The sequence below is a fragment of the Schistocerca americana genome, chromosome 4 (assembly GCF_021461395.2).
Source record: "Schistocerca americana isolate TAMUIC-IGC-003095 chromosome 4, iqSchAmer2.1, whole genome shotgun sequence".
Taxonomy (NCBI): domain Eukaryota; kingdom Metazoa; phylum Arthropoda; class Insecta; order Orthoptera; family Acrididae; genus Schistocerca; species Schistocerca americana.
In genome coordinates, this window is record NC_060122.1 from 840505874 (window position 1) to 840518924 (window position 13051).

The window sequence follows — 13051 nt, forward strand, 5'->3', positions numbered from 1 at the left end:
GATTTCGAAATGTGGTGCTACAGAAGAATGCTGAAGATTAGATGGGTAGATCACATAACTAATGAGGGGGTACTGAATAGAATTGGGGAGAAGAAGAGTTTGTGGCACAACTTGACTAGAAGAAGGGATCGGTTGATAGGACATTTTCTGAGGCATCAAGGGATCACCAATTTAGTGTTTGAGGGCAGCGTGGAGGGTAAAAATCGTAGAGGGAGACCAAGAGATGTATACACTAAGCAGATTCAGAAGGATGTAGGCTGCAGTAGGGACTGGGAGATGAAGAAGCTTGCACAGGACAGAGTAGCAAGAAGAGCTGCATGAAACAAGTCTCAGGACTGAAGACCACAACAACAACAACAATCTAAGAAGATTATAGTGGTCCTAAAGACACGTCTGTTGACAGTATGAACTGATAATCTCCATCGTATTGCTTGATGACAGATCACGCCGCCGAGGACCTGCACTGCGCCACCTATTCATAAGGGCTGGGATATCAACAACAGGTTATTGTCGTCACTTTGAAATTCTGAAGGTAGCAGGGGTAAAATACAGGGACCAAAAGGTTACATACAACCAATACAGAAACCAGACAGCAGTTATAAGAGTCGAGCGGCACTTGTTCTGGCGTAACCACAAACGCTGGAACGAAGATGCGGATTGCAAGACCAGAGAAGGCGGTGAGGAAACGGCTGTGAATGGTGCGCGGAATTGGACCGGGCCGCACCAGGCGTCAAGCGCCCCTCCCCCCCTCCCTCCCACCGCCCTGCAACAAGTGCGTATAAACGCCTCTTCTGCTAGCCTCGAACGGCTCAGATCAGCACCGGATCTGGGACACAAGTTATCAGTGACGTGTGTAAAGTGTCACTTGAACAGTTCACATTTGAAGGACTCTAAATTATATTGCAAGTCGCACCTCGTTTGTAATTCTCTAAAGTTATATATTGTCAATTGCTTTCTAGAAATAATGTTATTTGTCTGAAATTGTTGTATGGCATTCTGGGAACGCTGCATCCCATAGACACCCTATTAGCGATAAGTGGGCAAGACCCATAGCACGAAGGGGGAGCAATGGTTGAGAAGGGAGTGAGACACAGTTATAGCTTATCCTCGATGATATTCAGTCAGTATATTAAGCAAGTAGGAAAGGAAACCAAAGAAATATTTGAAGATAGAGTTAAAGTACACCACAGAAAAAATAGAAACTTTGAGGTTTTCCGATGACACTGTAATTCTGTCAGAGACAGAAAATGACTTGCTAAAGTTATGACAGTTAAAGAGCGCTTCGTGTTCTTTTCCTGCGTGTACTACATAACTTCACTCCTAGACTCTCCCAAATCTTAATCAGCATTGTGATTAAGTCTACAGTTACTTCACGATGCTTGACCCTGTATACCACTGTATATTTATCTGAAGTGTGTAACTAGACAAGCAGTGACAATGCAGTAATTGTTTCCACTAATTTCTCAAGTTATGTCAATGCACTGCTGTGTGTCAGGTGTTTGGTCTCTTCTGACTAGTTGCTTGGTTTAATCCAGGTGTAGGGTCCTGGATGCATCTTGTCAAGTGGCAGCACATAAGGCCACACTGCTCTTGTACAAGTGTTTGCCCGGCCTACAGGCGTGTTCCCAGAACTTGTCCGGACAGCGCTTCCCACTACTGAATGTGCAGGGTGCGCCAGCTGGCTGGTGCTGCGAGTGCCCACCTGGGCCCCAGACGTGCCCCCCTTTCCAGTCCAGGTAGTGCGCGATGCTGGGGAATGTGTTGGCTGCGCTGTCAGGCTGACGCTAGTAGCACCTTCCCAGGCCCCAGACACGGCCCTCTGTCCAGTTCAGACAGCGCGTCCCGTCGATGAACGTGTAGGGCGTGCCGTTCGGCTGGCACTACGAGTTCCCTTCTGGGCCCCAGACGTGCTCCTCTATCCAGTCCAGGTAGTGCGCCACGCTGGTGTACACCCCTGGCACGCTGCCGCCACACGGGCTGGGCCCCAGGCTGGTGATCCCCACCACGGTGTACAAGCCGTCGAAATCCACCTGCAGTGGACCTCCAGAGTCGCCCTGCAAACATGCCAGAAAACCAGGGTTGTTAGCTTGCAACGTAGTAACACTGAAGGATTTGGAAGACGTTACTCCGTTAACACCTTGACCAAACATTGGAAAAGCATACTGAAGTATCCCCATGCCTGTGGGACATGATTATAAAAATTTCATTCTTACATGAGCTTATTTCCGTTAGTTCCAATACAGAAAAAATGCATTCCTATTGTTGAAGAATGAGGTGATTGTACTTGAAGGTTATCAGATATGTTTAACTGAAACTTTTGAGGGGGAGATCTCAACACAGAATACATGAAAGGAGTGCACTTGCAGTTTCCAGCTTTTTTTTTTTTTTGTGGGCGCTGAGATAGCTTGAATCATTGGCACAAGAAAAGTAGGAGAATTATATCGACACATGGCACAGACAATTGGATGTGCAGTTACTGTAGAAGAGTACACATGAATCCTTCCAGAAGGACTAAACCGTGACAAGATTCTTGGCGTGTTCAATTGGCTCTGTCACATAGACAGCTGACAATAGTAGAAATCACGCTAAAAGTAACAGACCGATCGCCACGCTGAATCGTCGGGAACAGATTGATTGAACCTGGGTTCTGGTATAGACTTTGCGTTCACCGTTTCCTGCTGGTAGCTCACCTGTGTGAGAGAAATTTGCATGCTGTAGACTCCAGCGATGTGTGTCCCTTGCATCTGTGGTTCTCTCATATCGACGCCAACAAGTCTGCAGGTGAGTGGGTGAAAAGCAATAGGGAGGAGCAATAATCCAGATATATAGCTGTCCAACATCATGGTATGGGGAGCTACTGGGTTGCTAACAGGATTGATTTGTTAATTATTGAAGGAAGGCTGAATACTCGTCCGTATGTAGCAAGACTGGTAAAACTTGTTGTTATATCCATCATAATTACAGTACCAAGTGGCATATTCAGGCCCACTAATGCAAGACCCCACCACAAATATCTTGAGGAATGTACAGATCTTTGACTGATCTGGCCAGTTCGCTGACTGAATACCCTTAGAGAATGTCTGCGGTGGGACGTGGCAACGTTTAATTTGTTACCAGAATCCAAGTAGCATGTGATGTCACGTGTTTCAGGCATTCCAGTAAACTGCCTAGAATTTCGCTAGCGTAACGTTTGGAGGCTGCTTCCACGCCAAAACAAATACAATAAAATGTTTATAGCTGAGTCACAACTCTTACTGATACTGACGATAGAAATCGGTTCTAAAAGGGATAATAATTTAATATTTTAGCATTCGTTACGTGATGAACAGTCCACCCTCTTAGCTGAATGGTCAGCATATCTGACTGCCACGCAACAGGCCTGGGTTCGATTCCTGGCCGGGTCGGAGATTTCCCTGCGGAGGGAACTGGGTGTTGTGTTGTCCTCATTAGCATTTCGTCGTCATCAACACGCCCAGTGTGTCGTCGACTCAAAAGACTTGCAACTTGCCGAACTTTACCAGGTGGGCACTTCCAGCCGTCAGTGTCCTTGATCATTCTAAAGCTTGATAAATATTGTACGGGTGCTTCGTCGTATAATACTTCCCAATTCCGACAGTGTGTCCGGCGAGGTGGCTCAGATACTAAAGGCACTCGCATCTCGAAGGACAAGGGTTACAATTTACCACCTGCGTTTTCTGCAGTTTCCTTAAAACCATGTCAGTCAGATGCATGGTAGTCCCTACATGAAGACTACAGGCACCTACGTATTCTCTTCTTTTCCAGTGGGACTAACGCTCCGTCACTAATACGAGGGCAGTTCAATAAGTAATGCAACACATTTTTTTTCTGGAACAGGGGTTGTTTTATTCAGCATTGAAATACACCAGTTTATTCCCCAATCTTTTAGCTACACAACACTATTTTTCAACGTAATCTCCATTCAATGCTACGGCCTTACGCCACCTTGAAATGAGGGCCTGTATGCCTGCACGGTACCATTCCACTGGTCGATGTCGGAGCCAACGTCGTACTGCATCAATAACTTCTTCATCATCCGCGTAGTGCCTCCCACGGATTGCGTCCTTCATTGGGCCAAACATATGGAAATCCGACGGTGCGAGATAGGGGCTGTAGGGTGCATGAGGAAGAACAGTCCACTGAAGTTTTGTGAGCTCCTCTCGGGTGCAAAGACTTGTGTGAGGTCTTGTTTTGTCATGAAGGAGGAGAAGTTCGTTCAGATTTTTGTGCCTACGAACACGCTGAAGTCGTTTCTTCAATTTCTGAAGAGTAGCACAATACACTTTAGAGTTGATCGTTTGACCATGGGGAAGGACATCGAACAGAATAACCCCTTCAGCGTCCCAGAAGACTGTAACCATGACTTTACCGGCTGAGGGTATGGCTTTAAACTTTTTCTTGGTAGGGGAGTGGGTGTGGCGCCACTCCATTGATTGCCGTTTTGTTTCAGGTTCGAAGTGATGAGCCCATGTTTCATCGCCTGTAACAATCTTTGACAAGAAATTGTCACCCTCAGCCACATGCCGAGCAAGCAATTCCGCACAGATGGTTCTCCTTTGCTCTTTATGGTGTTCGGTTAGACAACGAGGGACCCAGCGGGAACAAACCTTTGAATATCCCAACTGGTGAACAATTGCGACAGCACTACCAACAGAGATGTCAAGTTGAGCACTGAGTTGTTTGATGGTGATCCGTCGATCATCTCGAACGAGTGTGTTCGCACGCTCCGCCATTGCAGGAGTCACAGCTGTGCACGGCCGGCCCGCACGCGGGAGATCAGACAGTCTTGCTTGACCTTGCGGCGATGATGACACACGCTTTGCCCAACGACTCACCGTGCTTTTGTCCACTGCCAGATCACCGTAGACATTCTGCAAGCGCCTATGAATATCTGAGATGCCCTGGTTTTCCGCCAAAAGAAACTCGATCACTGCCCGTTGTTTGCAACGCACATCCGTTACAGACGCCATTTTAACAGCTCTGTACAGCGCTGCCACCTGTCGGAAGTCAATGAAACTATACGAGACGAAGCGGGAATGTTTGAAAATATTCCACAAGAAATTTCCGGTTTTTTCAACCAAAATTGGCCGAGAAAAAAAATGTGTTGCATTACTTATTGAACTGCCCCCGTATGTTTCAGTAAAAGAAGTCAAGTGATTAAGTGCAATAACGTCAAGGAAGAACCTGTACATCAGGAGCGCGGCACTGTAAATCAGAGAAATTCCCAGAGAAAAAGAAACTTAAATGAGATTCTGTAGATGCATATCAGAAATGGAGTGAACATATGATTTATGAAGCAAAGCGTGATACAAAGATGGAAGCAGGGAAAACTTTACTTATAAGTTCTAAAAGGTGATAGCAAAGATACCTGAGGAAGGAAATGTATGGTCTCGCTTCACATCTACAAAGTCTTAAGATTTTTTAAGCGTTTTGAGAAGTAGTTACCCAACGCGATGTTGTGAGGTAACGAGCGAGTCATAGCGCCCTGCAAATATTCTTAAGTTCGGAGGAAGCAGCGGGTACCGCTCGGGTTCGGCAAGCCGCGGCTCGTTGGCAAACACGTGGTGCCGAACGCTAGCTGAGCAAGAGGGGCAGCCCCAGAGCATGGTCCAGCCGCGTGGCTGGGAATTCCGCTGTGACGAGGACAGTGCTCTGTGTCGATGAAGGAGATGTCTATGCCGGGAGTGCCAAAGGTGGCGGACTTTGTGAAACCAATATGGCAGACATTTCACAATTCCTATAAAAAAATTAATAGTAGGCAGAGGAATCATGATACCTCAAAGAGGAACATGAACATTACCATTATTTGCACGACGATTCTGATGATGTACTCGGATTTTCAATAGCTTCATTAGTTTAAAATTTAGTACCTGATTATAAATTATACAAGTAACACGCAGCAACGAATTTCTAAAATCTAAACGCGTCTTCCGATTTTGTCGATCGACGTGTCTTTAGAAAGCTATTAGAGTAAACCTAAATTGGTATGAATAACAGCCATGTAACTTGAATAGTACACGAGTTATTGGAGGTCGAAGTGGCCGATTACAATCGATCGAGTCAGGCCATAAGTACTCCACAGCTACACGAGAAAAACGGTAGTAGCATGCTTGTAAATATATTTATTTGTATATGTCTTTGTTTATATCCGATACATGCTATTAATTAATAAATTGGTTAAATATTTACTGTGTGTTAGAAAGCACAGAGACATTAGGCTCCTGGCGTACCTTTTGCTTATTTTCTTTTGATATACGTTTATTTAATTGTTTCTTGTTGTTGTTGTTGTTGTGGTCTTCAGTACTGAGACTGGTTTGATGCAGCTCTCCATGCTACTCTATCCTGTACAAGCTTCTTCATCTCCCAGTACCTACTGCAGCCTACGTCCTTCTGAATCTCTTTAGTATATTCATCTCTTGGTCTCCCTCTACGATTTTTACCCTCCACGCTACCCTCCAATACTATATTGGTGATCCCTTGATGCCTCAGAACATGTCCTACCGACCGACCCCTTCTTCTAGTCAAGTTGTGCCACAGAGTCCTCTTCTCCCCAATCCTATTCAATATCTCCTCATTAGTTATGTGCTCTACCCATCTAATCTTCAGCATTCATCTGTAGCACCAAATTTTGAAAGCTTCTATTCTCTTCCTGTCCAAACTAGTTATCGTCCATGTTTCACTTCCATACATGGCTACACTCCATACAAATACTTTCAGAAACGACCTCCTGACACTTAAACCAATATTCGATGTTAACAAATTTTTCTTCTTCAGAAACGCTTTCCTTGCCATTGCCAGTCTACATTTTATATCCTCTCTACTTCGACCATCATCAGTTATTTTGCTCCCAAAATAGCAAAACTCCTTTACTACTTTAAGTGTCTCATTTCCTAATCTAATACCCTCAACATCACCCGACTTAATTCGACTACATTCCATTATCCTCGTTTTGCTTTTGTTGATGTTCATCTTATATCCTCCCTTCAAGACACCACCCATTCCGTTCAACTGCTCTTCCAAGTCCTTTGCTGTCTCTGACAGAATTACAATGTCATCGGCGAACCTCAAAGTTTTTATTTCTTCTCCATGGATTTTAATACCTACTCCGAATTTTTCTTTTGTTTCCTTTACTGCTTGCTCAATATACAGATTGAATAACATCGGGGAGAGGATACAACCCTGTCTTACTCCCTTCCCAACCACTGCTTCCCTTTCATGTCCCTCGACTCTTATAACTGCCATCTGGTTTCTGTACAAATTGTAAATAGCCTTTCGCTCCCTGTATTTTACCCCTACCACATTCATAATTTGAATGAGAGTATTCCAATCAACATTGTCAAAAGCTTTCTCTAAGTCTACAAATGCTAGAAACATACGCTTGCCTTTCCTTAATCTAGCTTCTAAGAGAAGTCGTAGGGTCAGTATTGCCTCACCGGTTCCAACATTTATACGGAATCCAAACTGATCTTCCCCGAGGTCGGTTTGTACGAGTTTTTCCATTCGTCTGCAAAGAATTCGCGTTAGTATTTTTGCAGCCGTGACTTATTAAACTGATAGTTCGGTAATTTTCACATCTGTCAACGCCTGCTTTCTTTGGGATTGGAATTATTATATTTTTCTTGAAATCTGAGGGTATTTCGCCTGTCTCATACATCTTGCTCACCAGATGGTAGAGTTTTGTCAGGGCTGGCTCTCCCAAGGCTGTCAGTAGTTCTAATGGAGTGTTGTCTACTCCCGGGGCCTTGTTTCGACTTACGTCTCTATCAGACTCCTCACGCAGTATCATATCTCCCATTTCATCTTCATCTACATCGTCTTCCCTTCCTATATCATTGCCCTCAAGTACAGCGCCCTTGTATAGACCCTCTATACACTCCTTCCATCTATCTGCTTTCCCTTCTTTGCTTAGAACTCGGTTTCCATTTAAGTGTTTAATTGTTTATGTATTTAGTAATGTGTTAGAGCGTGTTTATGGTCCAGCCATAGGAATTAATTTCAAGTTATTTAAATGTAAATCCAGTATTTGGTATGTGTTTCAACATGTTTGTGAGTGCACGTCGGCTTGGAGACATGGAGCGAGCGCAGTATCTGACGGTGCTCTTTACTAGGAGAGACGTATGGAGGCTGGGGAGAATCATCGTTTCCGGGGAGGACGCGAGGCATTTCGGAAGGGTGCGGAGCGGCCGACAGTACGGGGCAGAACACACGGGAGTGAGTGCTGGACGCGAACAGTACGGCGCGACGGACGCACGGTCAGCGGAAAGACTTGGACAGAGTGGAGCAATTTGCGCGTGGTCGCGGAGGATAGAAATATTTCGGAGTGCCGACCTGTGCTCTTGTGTGATTTCCGTGGCTTCTGCAGCGAAGAAGGACTCTGCGTTTAGAAGTGAATATCTCGCGAGCTATGTTGTTGCCCATAACTAATTACGTGAAGTAGGAATCCATTGCTTCCGTCTTATTCAACTCATATTTTATTTAATTACTGGACTATCGACACCAGTAAGTGTTTTGCAGAAATATACCGCATTCTCAAAAGTCCTTCTACTATTGCACTCATAATTTAAAATCGTTAAGACAGTATTTCTACATCTACATTTATACTCCGCAAGCCATCCAACGGTGTGTGGCGGAGGGCACTTTACGTGCCACTGTCATTACCTCCCTTTCCTGTTCCAGTCGTGTATGGTTCGCGGGAAGAACGACTGTCTGAAAGCCTCCGTGCGCGCTCGAATCTCTCTAATTTTACATTCGTGATCTCCTCGGGAGGTATACGTAGGGGGAAGCAATATATTCGATACCTTATCCAGAAACGCACCCTCTAGAAACCTGGGCAGCGAGCTACACCGCGATGCAGAGCGCCTCTCTTGAAGAGTCTGCCACTTGAGTTTGCTAAACATCTCCGTAACGCTATCAAGCTTACCAAATAACCCTGTGACGAAACGCGCCGCTCTTCTTTGAATCTTCTCTATCTCCTCTGTCATCCCGACCTGATACGGATCCCACACTGATGAGCAATACTCAAGTATAGGTCGAACGAGTGTTTTGTAAGCCGCCTCCTTTGTTGATGGACTACATTTTCTAAGGACTCTCCCAATGAATCTCAGCCTGGCACCCGCCTTATCATCAATTAATTTTATATGATCATCCCACTTCAAATCGTCCCTTGCGCATACTCCCAGATATTTTACAGAAGTAACTGCTACCAGTGTTTGCTCCGCTATCATATAATCATACAATAAAGGATCCTTCTTTCTATGTGTTCGCAATACATTTCATTTGTCTATGTTAAGGGACAGTTGCCACTCCCTGCACCAAGTGCCTATCCGCTGCAGATCTTCCTGCATTTCGCTGCAATTTTCTAATGCTGCAACTTCTCTGTATACTACAGCATCATCCGCGAAAAGCCGCATGGAACTTCCGACACTATCTACTAGGTCATTTATATATATTGTGAAAAGCAATGGTCCCATAACACTCCCCTGTGGCACGCCAGAGGTTAGTTCTGTTTGCTAAAAACTCTTCAACCCAGCCACACAGCTGGTCTGATATTCCGTAGGCTCTTACTTTGTTTATCAGGCGACAGTGCGGAACTGTATCGAACGCCTTCCGGATGGCAAGGAAAATGGCATCTACCTGGGAGCATGCATCAAATATTTTCTGGGTCTCATGAACAAATACAGCGAGTTGGGTGTCACACTATCGCTGTTTCCGGAATCCATGTTGATTCCTACAGAGTAGATTCTGGGTTTCCAGAAATGACATGATACGCGAGCAAAAAACGTGTTCTAAAATTCTACAACAGATCGAGGTCAGAGATATAAGCCTATAGTTCTGCGCATCTGCTCGACGACCCTTTTTGAAGACTGGGACTACCTGTGCTCTTTTCCAATCATTTGGAACCTTCCGTTCCTCTAGAGACTTGCGGTACACGGCTGTTAGTAGGGGAACAACTTCTTTCGCGTACTCTGTGTAGAATCGGATTGGTATCCCGTCAGGTCGAGTGGACATTCCTCTGTTGAGTGATTTCAGTTACTTTTCTATTCCTTGTACCCTCACTTCGATGTCAGCCATTTTTTCGTTTGTGCGAGGATTTAGAGAAGGAACTGCAGTGCGGTCTTCCTCTGTGAAACAGCTCTGGAAAAAGGTGTTTAGTATTTCAGCTTTACGCGTTTCATCCTCTCTTTCAATGCCATTGTCATCCCAGAGTGTCTGCAGATTTTATTTAATTGTAACCTTTCATTGATAAATTTGTATGTTACTTTCATAATTCGCAATTGCCGAGTGACAGAAACCTTCGACCATTCGATTCATGTGTGTATTGTTATCGTATACTGTAGACTCAGCAGTTTTGGCCTGTAATGCGGCAACTACGTATCCCAGCCGCTAGAGAACGAAACCATCCAAAACTTTTAATATTTCAACGTTGAGTCGGAGGGTGCGTAGTTATTTGAAAGTCCGCAATGTTAATAAGACACATTGCTGCTGCTGCTGCTGCCGCTTATGTGTGAGAGGGTGACAGTATTTACTGCAAGCCACTATTATTTTGTGGAGTTCTTCGAAAAGTAGGTAGAAAATAATAAAAAATGGGAGTTGAGTGCGTAGTTTTCGTCAGTGTGTTGTGTATTAGTAGACGTGCCTCCGTAGCAAGTACGTTTTCTGTTATCACAATCCACTTTGGTTTTCGTGTAGTCGTTAACTTATAAAGAAGGAGGGTTATGCTAGCCAGTTATTTTGCCTTTCCAAATGACGACGAAGAACTTTGCTGGGGAAACATTCAACGAGGTGTCTGAATGTCTGTGGGGGAATGGCGATCCATTGAAACTTCTTGGCAAATTAAAACTGTGTTCCCGCCCGAGACGCGAACTCCGGACCTTTGCCTTTCGCGGGCAAGTGCTCTGCCATCTGAGCTGCCCGAGCATGACCCACTTCCCGTCCTCACAGCTCTACTTCCGACAGTACCTCGTCTCCTACCTTCCAAACTTTACAGAAGCCCTCCTGCGAACCTTGCAGAACTACCACTGCTGAAAGAAAACATGTTGCGGAGACATGGCTTAGCCACAGCCTGGGGGATGTTTCGAAAATGAGATTTTCACTCTGCAGCGGAGTGTACGCTGATATGAAACTTCCTGGCAGATTAAAACTGTGTGCCGGACCGTGACTCGAACTGGGGATCTTTGCCCTTCGCGGCCAAGTGCTCTACCAACTGAGCTACCCGAGCATGACCCACGCCCCGTCCTCACAGCTCTACTTCTGCCAGTACCTCGTCTCCTACCTTCCAAACTTTAAAAAACCTCCGCTGCAGAGTGAAAATCTCATTCTGGAAACAACCCCCAGGCTGTGGCTAAGCCATGTTTCCGCAACATGTTTTCTTTCAGGAGTGCTAGTTCTGCAAGGTTCGCAGGAGAGCTTCTGTAAAGTTTGGAAGGTAGGAGAACAAGGTACTAGCAGAAGTGAAGCTGTGAGGACGGGGCGTGAGTCGTGCTCGGGCAGCTCAGATGGTAGAACACTTGCCCGCGAAAGGCAAAGGTCTCGAGTTCGAGTCTCGGTCCGGCACACAGTTTTATCTGCCAGGAAGTTTCATATCAGCGCACACTATAAAATAAATAAAATAAAATATTAATTATTAATTATGTATGATAGTGATTGGATGTAATTAATATTTGCTTATCTGGAACGTGGACGTTTAATTATTCGGTATCAGACGCTTGACAATGGCTTTTTCGTAAATGTAATGTTATTCGTAGTTGACCGTGAAATAAGACTCAAATAATCGGACTTCGTATTTAAATCGTTTCCAAAGACTGCTGCGGTAGGTGCGGACTCAAATCTAAATCTCAATATTAGAATAATTTGCCAGCCATGTCAATACGTCGTACAGAGGTGACTGTCTACTAAACATAAAAAGTTTACACAGTTGGTTAAATCAGATATATTCAACGAATAAGCCTACAGTTAAATAATTCTACTTACTTTCATAAATATAAATTCTTTACAGAATCGAGTGCCTAGTAAGATTGCAACTCGCAGTGTTCTTATATAACATCAAATATGGCGGTGTGCCAGTCAATGAAATATACGTGCTTCCCGCACCACTTGTCCAAGACCTCTCCTTCTTAAAGAAACATAAGAGTATCGTAATTGTGTTTTTGTTTTATCAGCGACACAGCGCTGCAGTTCTGTGCCATAGGCTTTATTTATTTGTCACAGATTAATTATTTAATTAAGATTTCGCGTTTCCGAGGAAACTCACGCACGGCATGCAAATGTGCCTTTATAACACTCCGCTGCAGAGTGAAAATCTCATTCTGGCGACCCATTCTTCCTCAAGAGCAGAAACCAAAGAAGTTCGGGACTCTGGGCAATCCAACGTTGTTAGCCATAAAGCATTTTCTCACAGACGCCGCTTTATGACAGCGTGTACTGTCATCCTGATAGCATCACCGTTTTCGAATTCCTTCCTCCGCTGTACGCAGGACAGAATGCTGTAAAATGTGTTCATATCCTTCCACATTTAGCGTTTTCCTAGGCGCAGTGAGGTTACCACACCATGGCCACGACGAACACCACGCTACCGTAGCACCACCTTCTCTGTGCTTCACTGTCGGTACCACACATTACGGCCGGTAAACGTTTTCCAGGCATTCGCCAAAAGTGAACCCTTCCATCGGATTTCCAGATGATATAGCGCGATTCAGCACTGCAAAATCACTAGTTTCCAGTCATCCTCTTGTCATGTCGCTGGCTCGGTTGCGGAGAATCTTTGTTAGCGGCTGCATTTGCAGAGTCGAGCACGGGATACGGAGCTGCTATGTTGTGAGTAAGTCTGCATGGAAAAGGCATTATTATGGAAGTTTAAGTGTGGCTGCAAGTACTATTATTGTGAAGTAATGAGATATGGAAGTGCATTTAGTGAAAAGTGCGTAAAAGAGTAATTAAATACGAGCAGTTCCGCCGGTAACGTATTTGAGTACCCTCCCGTTGCGTGTCGTACTGTACAACACTAACCATCCGCGCCGTGTTCGGCCTTGCAAAA

The 13051-nt window shown here is 44.8% G+C and overlaps 1 protein-coding gene across 1 annotated transcript in view; it reads right to left on the reverse strand.

Annotated features, from left to right (window-relative positions):
* Positions 1 to 1448: 1448 nt before the first annotated feature.
* LOC124613854 (venom protease-like) overlaps positions 1449 to 13051 on the reverse strand; it is a 174343-nt gene continuing 162740 nt past the window's right edge. The window contains exon 7 of the mRNA XM_047142579.1: positions 1449 to 2054. Within this exon, the coding sequence (XP_046998535.1) occupies positions 1881 to 2054 (174 nt within the window). The 3' untranslated portion in view covers positions 1449 to 1880. The remainder of the gene's footprint in view (positions 2055 to 13051) is intronic.